Source organism: Gobius niger (genome assembly GCF_951799975.1).
Source record: "Gobius niger genome assembly, chromosome: 19".
Lineage (NCBI taxonomy): Eukaryota > Metazoa > Chordata > Actinopteri > Gobiiformes > Gobiidae > Gobius > Gobius niger.
The window spans coordinates 4,023,458-4,039,485 of NC_136870.1; the positions used below are offsets into that span (position 1 = coordinate 4,023,458).

Genomic DNA, 16,028 nt, shown 5'->3' on the forward strand with positions numbered 1-16,028 from the left:
GCGACCCCCCGCTGTGGGTCTGGCCCTGTCGATCAGTCCTGGCATATGAGCGGGCGGTGGGCAGGTGAGCAGGACCGGAGCGCAGCTGTCCCAGCCACATTTGGAATTCTGTGTGATGGAGCAGGTCTCGCCCTGTCGGAGCACTTAACCAGACTAACTGAAGCTGCTGCAGTGTGGGGCCCCCCCTCAGTGAGACAGCCATCTGTGAGAGCCGGGCCTGACAGCACAGTCTGAGGCAGGAACAGAGTCACAGCCACATGCACAGGCACACCAACACTTCATGATAATACTTCACTTCGCTTATTTGGGCTGAACTATATTGTGGTTCATTTTATTATTTTCATATTTTAACCATAGCCACTGGCAGAATTTCACTTGGTTTGTTTTGAGAGAACTCCTCACAGCCCGGAATCGAACCTGGAAACTTCCAACTGTGAGGCAACAGCTCTAACCGCTGCATCACTGTGCCATCCATTTGTATGAAAATAAGTCATTTATTTTTATTTGTAAATGGAAAATACATAACAATGAGCATTTGACACGTACAGTCAGGTCCATAAATGTTATGACATCGACTCAATTCTCATCTTTTTGTCTCTATAAACCACCACAAAAGATTTCAAATGAAACAACCAAGATGTGCTTAAACGGGCTAGATGCAAGTTAGCCATTTTATGCTCACTACTGCCAACTCAGGTCATACGTGTAACTGCAGCTTCTATATTAAGACTTCCCCCCGCTCACTTCCGTCAATAACCTTTAGGAGTTACTGCGCGGACGTTGTGCTCCTCGTATCATTACGCCTCACAATATAGTCCCCCTTTTTATCTGCTTATAAAATCGACATGTGACATTTCTGTGTAAATATACTTTGCATGAAAACACTTCACGTAACTTTATTTAAATAGGGAACACGTGGAAGAGCTTGGTAGCTTCTATCGTGAGCTTTTTTGGAGCTATGTGACATGTGGGAGAGGCTGCGTATGTGCTCCGTTTGCGTGACAGAGCGCGCGGACAAAGACCAGACGGGAATATATTAACTCATCTAAGGTTAGGTAAGAACATATCTCAGTATGTAAAAACGGTGGCCTGTTCCTTTAAGCTTGTGCATGACGGCACTTTGGACCCGAATTAACACCTTTTCGAGTGACAGTGCAGGATTTTAGAGGCAGTTGTGGTGAACAGGTCTGAGCTCATTCTACACATTAGGACATTGTTGGAACATGCAGGGGGAGGAAAATACTTAATTTTGACATTTTTTAAACTCTGTATAGCCCCTTTAAACTGCACACTTTCAGCTTTAATTCGAGAGTATTTACATCCAAATCAGATAAACCATTTTATGTGAGCCTCCCATTTTTTAAGCAGGGACCAAAATTAATGGGACAAAGTAACAATTATAAATCAAACTTTTTTCCTTTTTAATATTTGGTTGTAAATCCTTTACAGTCAGTGACAGCCTGGAGTCTAGAGGCACAGACGTCACAGACTCTGGGTTTCATCCCTGGTGATGTTCTGCCAGGCCTCTACTGTAAATGTCTTCAGCTCCTGCTTGTTCTTGAGACATTTTCCCTTCAGTTCAGCAGTGAAATGCAGCTCAATTGGATTCATGTCAGGCGATTGACTTGGCCACTGAATGACATTCCACTTCTTTGCCTTTAAAAGCTCTTTGGTGACTTTGGCAGTAGCTTCGGGTCATTGTCCATCTGCACTGTGAAGCGGCGTCCAAGCATTTGGCTGAATATGAGCTCATAATATTGTCCGAAACACTTCAGAATTCATCCTGCTGCTTTTGTCAACAGTCACATCAATAATAAATACAAAAGAACCAGTTCTATTGGTCCAAACAAGCCCAGGCCATGATGCTGCACCACCATGTTTCACTGATGAGGTGGATGTTTTCTTTCCTTCTCCATACTGTTCTCTTCCCATCACTCTGGTACAAGTGGATCTTTGTCTCATCTTTCCCAGGATGTTGTTTCAGAACTGTAAAGACTTTTTTTGATGTTTTTGTCAAACTCTAATCAGCTTCCTGTTTGTGAGGCTCACCAGTGGTTTCCACATTGTGGTTAATGGTCTGTATTCTCTCTGATGAAGTCTTCTCTTCATTGTTGACTTTGACACACATACACCACCTCCTGGACAGTGTTTTTGATCTGACCTATTGTTGTGAAGGGGTTTTCTTCTTCTTTGATCATCCACCACATTTGTCATCCGTGGTCTTCCAGGTCTATTTGTGTTGTTGAGCTCACCGCACGGTGTGTTCTTTCTTATTAATAATGTTCCAAGCTGTTAATTTGGTCACACCAAACAGGTTTTCTATCTCTCTGATGGGTTTGTTTGGATTTTTCAGCCTAATAATGGCTTTCTTCACTGATAGTGATCGCTCTTTGGATTTCATATTGAAAATAACAGCAACAATATCCAAAATGAAAATATCACACTGGACGTCTCATCTGTTGCTTATAAATGGGATAATGAGGGAAGAGCAAACACTGTTTTCATTTGAAATCGATTGTAGTGGGTTATAGAGCCAAAAACAGAAGAATTGAGTCGATGTCCCAACATTTATGGACCTGACTGTAGGTACAGTTGTGCTCAAAGGTCCACATACCCTGGCAGAATTTCATCATTGGCCTTGTTGAAAACAATAAAGTGCACCATGCCTACTGTGTGCTGGTTTGCTGGTGCTACTGACTCCAGCAGAATAAAGTCATTGAGCCACTGTGGGGAGAGCTCAAACGTGCAGTTCATGCAAGACAGCCCAGGAACTTTTCACAAACTATAGGCTTTTTGCCAGGAAGAATGGGTGGCTTTACCGGGAAAAAAAAATAAAGAACCTCATCCACAACTACCACAAAATAATTCAAGCTGTCATTGATGTCAAAGGGGGCAATGCACAGTTTTCAAAACTGGGGTGTGTAAACTTTTGATCAGGGTCATTTTGGTACTTTCTTTTTTCATTATGACTTAAAAAGAGCAAACTCAGTTGTTTTACCATAAATGGCTTTGCACAACCACTAAAAAAAACATTCAGTGTTTCTAATTCTGCCAGGGACTGTAGCCCACGTGACTAATTTCCATCTCTCGTCCATTTGGCCTTTGTGCAACCACATAGTCTAACATATTCAAGACATAGAACAATATTCAAAAGTACAAAGTGCATGGGAGACGTCTATTTGTAGGCATAGACTGTAAACTTTAAAAGAGTGAGACAGTTCGATTCCAATAGTAAACAAAATGTTTTTATGTTTTTATTTGACATAACATGACTAAATGATGGCTACATCTTGAGCGCCACAGGCAACAGACCACCTCTTTAGGCAGCTTTGTTTTTTGAATTCACTCTTAATAAATTTATATTCATTATGTGCTGAAGGTTTACGGTGTTGTTGAACGTTAATCATCTGTGCTCCTCCATGACGTTCACTTTTGGCAGTGAATGTCAGACACAAAGTTTCAGGTGTGTAAGGCGATGCTGACAGAGCGATAGAGCCAGTATTAATGACTGTACCATTAATGACCAGCAGACAGGGAGGAAATGTGGATTCCATCTGCTGCTTCATTATCAACATCACTGTGCTTTTTAAGTGTGCGCAGATGAAAGGCGTTCCGGTGCAAAGAGCGCACTTATGTGAAATAAAAGCTCTTCTAATCACACCGTCTGCACCCAGACTTCAGATGGAGAAATATTGGCCTCTAATACAGTGGCACTTTGTAGTAGTTTTGTTTGATCTGTTCTACCTGCTTCTGTTTGAAACTAAAGTGAAAGTGCTGAGGTGGATTCCCTCGTCACTTTATTGCAAATGCACAAAGTTTGGTCCATCTGGAAGCGAGGACCGAACACAAACGGAAACACGAGGAAGGGTGCGTGATCAAGGCACTGAGCGGTCCAACGGTTCATTTCAAATCAGCACTTCTCTTCTGACAGCTGGCTTTTCCTTTGTCACTTAGTTCATCACAAACTTTTCAGGTTGAAACCCCCAAAATGAGGACGTCCTTGCACTATTGGGCCAAGTTGTAGAGTATTATGTTACTAGGTGACGTCATGAGATGGTTCTCCTCACACAGTGGCGTTTCAGGGAAGGAATCATCTTACAGTAGTTCTGGACAGGGGCGTCGGACTGGGGGGTAAAGGGTACTGAGTACCCAGGGCCCAGAGCAGGGTAGGGGCCCTCAAAAAGGCTGCAAAAAAGCGTTCTGTATTGTACTTTCTAAGTTTCCTCATAATTGATGCTATAAGAACTGAACACAACCGGGCTTAAATACAATGGTTTCTACTAGGGATGCACCAATACCGATACCAGTATCGGGTACCACATGCTTGTACTCATTCATGAGGTCCCGTTACCAGAAACCGATACCATTTGACGTGCGGCCAGCGCACCTACGAGGTGCTCAGGGAGAGGAGAGAAAATAGCAACAAACTGGAGAATTGTTGAGTGTAAACACAATAATCCACATAGATCTGACTTTATTGCAGACTCTCTAATCAGAGTCTGTGCTGGATTTAACCAGAGCTTAATGTTGTTAGTGCTGCAGCGTCTGCAGTGTTTACAACACACAGGCTAATGTTGCTAACTCGCGGCTAACAGTTTTGGCCATTCTGACGCCGTTTTATGCCCAGGGGTTTATTCATCTGAAAAAACTAACCCAGCGACTAAAAAGTCCTCAGAAAATCCAACGTACAGAGATACAGCATGTTTATGTTGAGCGAAAATGAGCTGCAGCAGAACAGTGAAAACGCTGTAGCTACTCGCTAAATAATACATAATAAATGAATAAAGCACAGGTATTGGGGAGTTTTTGGACGTGGGCTTTTCTCTCTATGATGGACAGTGCAATAAAAATGTTAAATTATATTGAATGAAAATAAAAAATAAATGGCATCAGCACAATTCTAATATAACTGCTCTTAAAAGTGTAGCAAATGAGTAAATTTACTCATTACAAGCCAATCTGCTGTGAAAAAAGTAAGAATGTTGAAGAAAATGCCTTGTACTTGTATCGGTATTCGGTATCGGCGAGTCCTTGAATCCAAGTACTCGTACTCGTATCGGTTTTAGAAAAAGTGATATCGGTACATCCCTAGTTTTTACACAGAATTTTGCACAAACAATAATGATGGATACTATCTCAGGGCCCTGACACCCCTTTAAAAATGTGCCCAATGGTTCAGCCCACACACCGGAGTTCAGCACCAGCTTCAGCTCAGCAGTGACTTGATAAGGTGGACTCTAATGTAATGACACAGAGCCGGGAAAGACAGATATTAGTCTGGCCTCGCTCTAATGTGCTTGTATTTAACACTAGCCTGTTCTAGCGGAGCTTAGAGGAAACTTTCTTGTCATAAATGACAGTTTAACATAAGGTGAGGTGAGTCCTGCCTCTGCCTCCGCTGAGAAGGTGCAGAGACAGCTCCTTCTCTCCTCGTTTTAACCTCTAAAGTTTCTCTTTCCTCATATTTATTATAATTGAGCCATCAGGCCAATACAGTGACAAAAGCCATGGGTCACGCACGCCGTTTTCGCCTAATTAATTATGCTAATTAGCTGCACACATTTGGATTCATTATAAATGCGCAGCTTTGGAGACGAGTCAACATGGTTCTGTCAGTAAACAACAATTTACTGACAATACACTTAAAGGTATAGGCTTCAGATATGGTGAGAGACTAAATCAGACTGAAGCCCTTGAGTTTTGTGTTCAGGCCTGTGGGCCACAGAGGCATCATATAGTATGATATTTTTTGTAAAATAGCATTTAAATGCCTATTTTAAAGTCACAAATGTGTTATTCTCAGCACAAATATCCCATGTCCTCCTGTTTCATGTGGTCTGCTAATAATCATTATGCTCTACCTAAAACTAGCCATTTCAACTGGCCCAATGAAAGTAGAATATTCCACCCGAATCTAAATATCTATGTCACTACAAGATTAGGTTATTCAATTTCTGTAACTGAAGCAAACAAACAAACAAACAAACAAACCATAAACTAAATACCACTGGATTGGATGTGTGTTTGTATATGAAGCACTATTTTGGCCAAGCCATTTTGTCACTTAGTTAAGGTATATATAATAAAGTTCTAACATAAATGAACTGCACTGTCAAACCACTAAACCACTGTTATGTGCTCTTCAACAGTGTTTAGGTCAGGAGACTGTGAAGGCCAAGGCCAAACCTTCAGACTGCAGCTCTTGATGAAATCCTTTGGGGATTTTGAAGTTATTACCCAACTGTAGAAGCTTTGTAACTTCAGCGTTTTCACATAATGTTACGTTTCCGTTCAGGATTTGTGGGAAATTAACTGAATCCATTCTTGGTCACACAAACCTCAAAGGTTGATGGATCCAGCCCCTGGTTTAACAGTTGGACAGATGTTCTCTTCACGAAGCTCTCCAAGCACAAAGTCCATCCTCATGCCTTTTGGAGATCATTTCATCTTCCCCTTGCTTCATTATTCACATTATTAGAAAATATGATAAACTTTCACACTCCACTGTAGTTGACTTTGGAAGTTGTAAAACAGCATTATATAGATTCAGTTCAAGAAAAGGCTCTCACTGAAGGTATCTAAAGGACACATTTGCATTTTGTATTTTCAAATTCTAAAGGCCAGTACTCAGCCTCCTGGCCTTCATTTCATTTCAGTTTGACGATAGTAAATAAAGCCGCACTTACATCATTTCACTTTCTATATATATTCCAGCGTAGCACATCATTATCATAATATTTTTTTCCTCTGAATGTAGTCCAATTGTTGAAATCATTATTCTTCTCTGCGTGTGCACTTTATTTTATCTTTTGCCTAATCAAAACCAGACAAATTCATTATTAGAGAAGCTCAAGCTCATTTCACAGCGGATTGCTTTCTCCTCGCTTTATTAAATCGAACTGCAGCTGAACATGAAAGTTTAAGGGTAGATATTAAGGGCCTAACTCTTTCTGTTGAGGCATGGCAGCATTTCACCTGGAAGCCAAGAAAGTGCCTGGTCCGCACATCAGGGTCTTAATAGCGTTACACTTTTTCATTTTAATTGGACTGATCTCTCTTTCGGATCACTGAAAGCAGCTCCCAGAAACACATTTGGCTGTCCCGGGGATGTTATACAGAATTGACTTTTTAGAGCTTCGAACCATGTCACAGTGTTGCTCCTTCATCAGAAAACCACACCTCCGTATCCGTATCGTTTCTCGCTGTCACAAATTCTGTCTGGATGTAATCAGTTGATGGATCTGAATGTAACCGTGTCTTTCTCTTGTCAGTACATAGACGATGCTCTCCCCCCTGAGTCCCCCCACCTGTACGGCCTTCACCCCAACGCAGAGATCGGCTTCCTCACCCAGAGCTCCGACAAACTCTTTAGGACCATCCTGGAACTGCAGCCTCGGGACAGCGGCGGGGCCGAGGGGGGCGGCGCCACACGGGAGGACAAGGTAAAGCACATGACACGGGACGGTTGGATTGGGTTAGAAAGCGCACATATTTACTTTCCTCACATTGTCGACTATTACATGTCCATAACTAACACTCAAAGTGGGTTTTGTTTCGCTGAATGTCCAGTTTTTATGGTGAGTCTCATAGTGGTGAGTTTAGATGTCGCCTACAGCCTGGGCTCGAAATTAACTTTGTTTCTTCGAAGCGCGCGTGCTCCTAATTCTGAAATTTAGGAGCACAACCAAAAAAAAAAGAAACGCTTTTGGAAGCTTTTAACAGGGAAGAAGGGAATTAAAACACACCACATCCCACTTCCAGCTTCTCCTCACTCTGCACCTTCACTCTCCTCACTCTGCATCTTCACTCTCCTCACTCTGCGCCTTCGCTCTCCTCACTCTGCGCCTTCACTCTCCTCACTCTGCGCCTTCACTCTCCTCACTCTGCATCTTCACTCTCCTCACTCTGCACCTTCCCTCTCCTCACTCTGCACCTTCCCTCTCCTCACTCTGCGCCTTCACTCTCCTCACTCTGCACCTTCCCTCTCCTCACTCTGCGCCTTCACTCTCCTCACTCTGCACCTTCCCTCTCCTCACTCTGCACCTTCCCTCTCCTCACTCTGCGCCTTCACTCTCCTCACTCTGCGAGTTCACTCTCCCCACTCTGCACCTTCCCTCTCCTCACTCTGCGCCTTCCCTCTCCTCACTCTGCGCCTTCACTCTCCTCACTCTGCACCTTCACTCTCCTCACTCTGCGAGTTCACTCTCCTCACTCTGCACCTTCCCTCTCCTCACTCTGCGCCTTTACTCTCCTCACTCTGCGCCTTCACTCTCCTCACTCTGCGCCTTTACTCTCCTCACTCTGCGCCTTCACTCTCCTCACTCTGCGCCTTCACTCTCCTCACTCTGCGCCTTTACTCTCCTCACTCTGTGCCTTCACTCTCCTCACTCTGCACCTTTACTCTCCTCACTCTGCGCCTTCACTCTCCTCACTCTGCACCTTCACTCTCCTCACTCTGCGCCTTTACTCTCCTCACTCTGCATCTTCACTCTCCTCACTCTGCGCCTTCACTCTCCTCACTCTGCATCTTCACTCTCCTCACTCTGCGCCTTCACTCTCCTCACTCTGCGCCTTCACTCTCCTCACTCTGCATCTTCGCTCTCCTCACTCTGCATCTTCACTCTCCTCACTCTGCGCCTTCACTCTCCTCACTCTGCGCCTTCACTCTCCTCACTCTGCATCTTCGCTCTCCTCACTCTGCATCTTCACTCTCCTCACTCTGCGCCTTCACTCTCCTCACTCTGCATCTTCACTCTCCTCACTCTGCGCCTTCACTCTCCTCACTCTGCATCTTCGCTCTCCTCACTCTGCATCTTCACTCTCCTCACTCTGCGCCTTCACTCTCCTCACTCTGCGCCTTCACTCTCCTCACTCTGCATCTTCACTCTCCTCACTCTGCGCCTTCACTCTCCTCACTCTGCATCTTCACTCTCCTCACTCTGCGCCTTCACTCTCCTCACTCTGCGCCTTCACTCTCCTCACTCTGCACCTTCCCTCTCCTCACTCTGCGCCTTCCCTCTCCTCACTCTGCGCCTTCACTCTCCTCACTCTGCACCTTCACTCTCCTCACTCTGCATCTTCACTCTCCTCACTCTGCACCTTCCCTCTCCTCACTCTGCACCTTCCCTCTCCTCACTCTGCGCCTTACCTCTCCTCACTCTGCGCCTTCACTCTCCTCACTCTGCGAGTTCACTCTCCTCACTCTGCGCCTTTACTCTCCTCACTCTGCGCCTTCACTCTCCTCACTCTGCGCCTTTACTCTCCTCACTCTGCGCCTTCGCTCTCCTCACTCTGCGCCTTTACTCTCCTCACTCTGCGCCTTCACTCTCCTCACTCTGCGCCTTTACTCTCCTCACTCTGCGCCTTCACTCTCCTCACTCTGCGCCTTTACTCTCCTCACTCTGCGCCTTCGCTCTCCTCACTCTGCGCCTTCACTCTCCTCACTCTGCACCTTCACTCTCCTCACTCTGCACCTTTACTCTCCTCACTCTGCGCCTTTACTCTCCTCACTCTGCATCTTCACTCTCCTCACTCTGCGCCTTCACTCTCCTCACTCTGCATCTTCACTCTCCTCACTCTGCGCCTTCACTCTCCTCACTCTGCATCTTCACTCTCCTCACTCTGTGCCTTCACTCTCCTCACTCTGCATCTTCACTCTCCTCACTCTGCATCTTCACTCTCCTCACTCTGCACCTTCACTCTCCTCACTCTGCGCCTTCACTCTCCTCACTCTGTGCTGTGGAGACAGCTCTTTAACAAGCTGCAAACTCTGAGGTGGATTGAAGTTCTGAGTGTGATTTGAGAGATGCCCCCAGTCCCAGTAAGTTCATAAATGATATATCCCCGTTTAGTCATAAAGACACTACAGTTGCGTAAATTCACTGATGAATGGCAGCGATGCACAAGCACTTACAGAGAACATGCAGGGCGTGTGACTGAAGGGACTGACAGCGGCGCTGAGCCTAAAGAGAGGACAGATCTAGTTTACGATATGCTCTCAAACTATTATTGAACAGAAAGTTTGCTGTTGCTGACAGGCAGCGTTTGTGAAAACAATGAAGCTAGTTTTTTAAGGTAGCACAAGAAGACTTTCTTTTAAGGTGGACCAGATAATTTACCGGTCGCAACTGAGTGATTCTATTTTTAGATCGCAAAGGCTTAAATTTTGGAGCATTTGCGATTAAAATGGTCGCAATTTCGAGCCCTGCCTCTTCCCCCGCCACATGCGTGACAGGGAACAATATGGCGTGACGTGAAGGAAAGCCTTGGGGTCATTTCTGCTCCTCGTTTCCTGATACATAAGGGATTTCCATAAGGAGTCCAGTTCAGACCTCTACAAACACATACATGCACTTCCTGTTTAAAGGACACATTTATACTGGGTATAAACTTTATCTCACTGTGTGGAAGTGGAATCAAACATATTTTTAACTATTGTAATGTTACTTTATTCACAATAACAGAAAAAATATTTTTCCTGATGCAAAGGGTGTTTATCTTTTTCTTTTGTCTTGGTTATTGAGACAATTATCCAATCAGAAAGCAGAAAGAACTTTACACTCTGGGTTACCAGATCCTTCCACAAATCCACCGACTGTCCGTGATAGAGCTGTTCAGCCGAGGCTCGTGTCTTCCTTTGAAAAGAGTCAGGCAGGCTTTATGCAGCACACCTGCTTGTGCTTGGAACAATAGTTCAATATGAATGCTTTTATATAGATGAATAAATGTAGTTCACAGATATTTATATAAAAACATGAATAGAACAAGATATCAGAATTTCTCAGACCAGAGGCGGATTTCTCTCCTCGCTCGGATGAAAAGGTTTGAGCAGCACTGATATCCACATACCAAAAGCACAGTCCTGCCGCTGAAGTGCCTCTCACTCACAGAGGTGACTTTCACTGCTCTCAGAATGGGCCGTGGAGGTGTTGAATGGAGCGCAGATTGTGGAGCCTCTGTCACAGCAGCAGACTGATTTCTCTTAGATGGTGTTTTCTCTGCCTTTTCTGCTTCAATGCGGCTGTGGAATGAGGTTGATTGGAGACTAAAAGCTCAAGGCTGTTCCGTCATTGAGACTCCCAGACCTGAAGCGCTCACTCCGCTCTCCTCTGGCACTTCTTAATGACTCACTCACGCTGCACACATGTGTTAAAGGCAGTTTACTCACAGCACAGCACTCCACACTTTGACCTGCACATGTTCCGCTGGAAAAGTTACACTATGAATCCTTTGTAGATGCACAACCTACGTTCAGAATGGTGAAGGAAAGGAGAACCAGAGGCAACTTCAGGCAGAGGTCTTCAGAAAGGTCACTTACACTGACCAACACCTGCTGTTTGACTCTAACCGTCCTCTCCAGCACAAACTACACCGCATTCCAAATTATTATGCAAATGACATTTTTCTCTGAAATTATCTTAACAGGTCAAGATATATTTGACCATAGGAGCCCTATTTTGAGCAGCTTAAAAAATATTAAATCCAATAAACTTGAGAGTTTTAGGAAAGTTTCTGCTTGGATTTTTTTGCAGAATGTCAGAATAGCCTCCCAGAGCTGCTGAACTGCCTCCCACCCTTATAGATGTTTTGCTTGTTGATGCTCCAAAGGTTCTCAATAAGGTTGAGGTCAGGGGAGGAGGGGGTCCACATCATGAGTTTCTCTCCTTTTATGCCCTTAGCAGCCAATGATGCAGAGGTTTTCTTCACACTATGACATGGTGCGTTGTCATGCATGAAGATGATTTTGTTCGGGAAAGCACGGCTCTTCTTTTTGTAGCAAAGAAGACAGTGGTCAGTCAGAAACTCCACATGTTTTTCAGAGGTCATTTTCACACCTTCAGGGATCCTAAAGGGGCCGACCAGCTCTCTCACCATGATTCTGACCCAAAACATGACTCCGCCCCCTCCTTACTGACGTCACAGCCTTGTTGGGACATTGTGGCCATTCACCAACCATCCACTACTCCATCCATCTGACCATCCAGGGTTACACGGCCTCATCAGTGAACAAGACTGTTTGAAAATGAGTCTCATGTATTTCTGAGCCACTGCAGCCGTTTCTGCTTCAGCTTCAATGAACAGTTTAGCGGAGGCCCGGATAGAAGGTTTATGCACAACTGCAGCCTCTGGAGGGTCCTACACCTTGATGTTCGGGAGACTCCAGAGGCACCAGCAACTTCAAATACTTGTTTGCTGCTTTGTAGCAGCTGTTCTATTAATCTGATGTATTTGTGTTGCAGAGAGATCCTTTTTCTTTCCCATATTGCTTGAAAATGATGGTCTGCTTAATAATGTGGAACGTCCTTTTTCAGTATTTTTTCTCTTAACTGGGCTTAACCTGAAAACGAATCATCCCAGGTCTCTGAATTCAGTGATTCAGAGCCCTGAGACACAAAACCATCCATGAGTTTCATTGAATAACTTTTTTTTTTTTTTTTTACCTTTTTGACACTGAAATACAATTTGCATAATAATTTGGAATGTGGTGTAGAGGAGCTCCAACACAGAGCGATGCAGGCGCCAACAAGTTCGGTGGGAAAGGCAAGAGAAGAGCGGCGTGTCCGGAGCACCCTCTCAGTCTGTGGCATTCCAAAATGGTCCTTTACAAAAGGACAAGGACACGAAGAATTAAAGAGCAGCACAGACAGGCTAGAGAAATGTTACAGTCCAAGTTAATCTTTTTTATTGGTTTGACACCTTTGTCCTGGGTGAATTAAGATGTCTGGTCACCCTTGTTGATACAAGCTGACTCCACATGTACTTGTTCTGTATCTTGTTATGTAATCCCAGTCTTACCAGTCAATAACTTCCAGTCAGCCCTGTAGCAGTGCTTGTATTGAGCGGCGTCTCCTCCTGCTCTCGTGTCCATTACACGGCGTCTCTGTGGGCTCTATGAGTAAACACACATCACTTATTGATGAGAACTGCTCCTGCTCCTGCGTGTTGTTGGAGAGGCAGTGGAGTGGCACTGACGCACTTGCAAAACATATAAACAAACTGGAAGTATTCATGTGGGGTATTGGAGGCCTTCACCATGGCTATTGATGAACATAAATCAGCATTACAATGTTACACTTTAAAACTTAAATACACATCATGCAAGAGCAACTTTTTGGAGCTTTTAATGTCCAAAAATAATAATAATAACAATAATTATAATTATAATTTTGTTCCCCTTTTATTCAAAAAACAGGCCTATTTGTGAGCTCCCAAACACACAAGAATCCATCTTGTGCTAACCTTGCCAGCCAGCTGAATTCTGCGTTTACAAACACAGAATCCATCTGGAACCAAACCGAAATGGGTTTGGGCAAAAAATACACTAACTATAAAAAACATGAGATAAACAAAAATTAAAACAAAGAAAATATCATGATCAATTTCATTAGTCCAGCCCTTCAGAGTGGGACCGAGTGGGTCTGAGGGCATTATGATACTTGTCAAAGTCAAACTGTGTACTCACCCCCTTTGTCCAAGACTTTCTGGGATCTATTTCCATGGTAACCGGGTCAGATGTGTTAAACCTGCTTCATGAAATGAGTAAACCCGGTTTAAGGGGTAATCCCTCTTCCCTGTGCCTTGTTCTTCCATGAACCGCTCAGAAGTGCCACAAAAATCTGATCTGTGAACCTGAAAACCCACAATCATGGCTCTAATGCTCCTAATCCTGTGATTGATCGCTAATGCGGCTGATTTGGGAAAACGTTGACACAGAAGTTCGCTTCCACCGCTGCCCCACAACAGTGTGAGAGGAGCATTGATTTTCATACCTAGATTACACTCATATCCAAAACAAAGAGCTGTCGTGGCAAAATATCTCCCCATGAATATTAATGCAGCCGTCTGCTGCAGACGAGGCTGTCAGAGTTTGTAAGTCCGTCTGACATTGACAGGTCTGGCCTTTAAGGAGAAATACAATTCTACATGACGGCCTTCAGGGCTAACGCGTGTACACCCTGAGAAAGAAAATGTGAATTAATGTTAGGGATGAACATTACAAAACTATTTGATCACTGTGTTCACTCAGTGTAAGAACACACGTTTTCAGAAGTAGTCATCTGGAGTTTGGAAAGCTTTAGGTGAGAGTAGGTTGTGTAAGCACACTCAGGGCCTGATTTACTAAGTGTTTGCACACATGCACACATGCACACATGCACACATGCACACATGCATACCAAAGCAAGTGCAGCTGAGATGTGAGTCTCAAAAACAAGTCCAAAGGCCAGAGTGCCCGGGGCGTCTCCAGTGTGTAAGCAGAGGTGTGTTTGTTAAAGCCTAAAATCAATTTTCTATAAAAATATTATTCTTTTTTTATATCAAAGTTATAATTATTAATAGATTATTATAAAGTATGAATAGATAATTAATTAATAATCATTAATAGAGGACACTAATTATCCACAATACCTTTTAAATGTTCCCTTTAAGACGCTCAGTCAGGATTGCAGTTTTGTGCAGCCTCTGCTCATGCAGTGAATTCATTTACTTATTGATTTGTGGCACTAATAACATGCACAGTTTCTAATGCTACATCAGGCTCAACACGCCCACAAAGTTGCACTTGCTTGTTTTAAGTTGTACTTTTCTGTTTACTTTCTGTTTTCCACCAGTGTGCTGCAGAGTGACAGAGCCACACTTACAATGCAGCCTGAAGAAGCTCCGTGCTTTACTCCTGTTCTTGGCTGACTCAGTCTCGCCTTAAAGCCGTGACACCGCAGAGAATTTGACCCAATAAATACAATTGAAATACAAGCGTTTATTTTATGACAGATATTCATCATAAATGTACAAACATGCATGAGCCTTTGCTCACCTCTTCTCAGACGTGACTGTAAGTTTACCAGTGTGCCTTTAACCTACACATTATAACCATAAGATCTGGTAACCCAAAGGCTGGAGCATGGCTGGCCTTGTAATGGGACACTTGTCAGTGCTGGCTGGGTAGACTTAAGAACCAGTGCAGAAAATACAAACAAACAAACATGGAGGCAAACAAGGATCATGTTTACAAAATATAAGAGGGAAAATATGTTATTTTACTCTGGACTGTCTGTGGACGATCTGCCTCAGCATTGAGCTTGTTCATTGACATGCACTGCCCCGACCGAATAAATCAGTAAACCAATAAACCAGTGTCATTTGTATCCTACATTCCTCTCAAACTGGCCCAATAATCTTTAACTGTTGTTATAATATTTCCTAAAGATTAAGAGCTAGCATTTTGGTCTACATAAAATGAACTATGTGAATATTTGCTTCTTTTGTGCAGCTCACCTGACCCTGGTCAACCTGAATGTTTACAAACAAAACTGCTGACAGATGGAGACAGACTAACTGGTTGAACAGATTGCCATCATAATCTTTTATTTTAGATACTGCTGTACCTAAATTGCCAGCACAAACATTTCATCAGTGCAACGTTTTTCGTTAGTGGTCCACTCTGAAGCGTACAGCCTTACAATACTTCTATAATGAAACCAGTGAGTAACAGGTCCAGCTCCTCTACCTTTGATTTTAACATGTCACATTGTTAGCTGAACTTTGAAAGAATAAATTGAATCTGTCTTAAACTATGGACTGCAGAGTGAACCACGCCTTGGGACTCCAGTCCCATTGGTCTGTCGATCCTTTCTCTCAGACCCACCCTGAAAAAGCAGAGGCCCAGAGAATCTCTTGTCTGTGTCAGACAGTTCATCAGCATTCTCCCAGTTGTCAGGCTGAAGCCGAGCTCCGATGGTCAGGCTGCATCGCAAAGCTCGAGCTTCTTTACTCCAGGTACAGACAGCTCGTCCCTCACATGGATTTCTTTGATTGAAATACCTAAGAACAGAACAGACATTGACAAACATATACATCTCAAACCACACCCACCCAACATATACCTTATATACCATTAAACTTGTGAATTGTTGGAGAGTTTCTTCTTAGATTTGTTTGCAGGATGTCAGAATAGCCTCCCAGGGCTGCTGTTTGGATGAAAACTGCCTCTCAGCCTCATAGTAGAAGTTTGTTTTTGCTGAGGCTCCAAA

The 16,028-nt window shown here is 43.8% G+C and overlaps 1 protein-coding gene across 1 annotated transcript in view; it reads left to right on the forward strand.

Moving 5' to 3' along the window:
• Positions 1-16,028, forward strand: part of dnah9 (dynein, axonemal, heavy chain 9) — a gene marked incomplete at its 3' end in the record, with an annotated part of 755,285 nt that overhangs the window by 725,866 nt on the left and 13,391 nt on the right. The window contains exon 74 of the mRNA XM_079578063.1: positions 7,272-7,442. Coding sequence (XP_079434189.1) covers positions 7,272-7,442 — 171 coding nt within the window. The remainder of the gene's footprint in view (positions 1-7,271; positions 7,443-16,028) is intronic.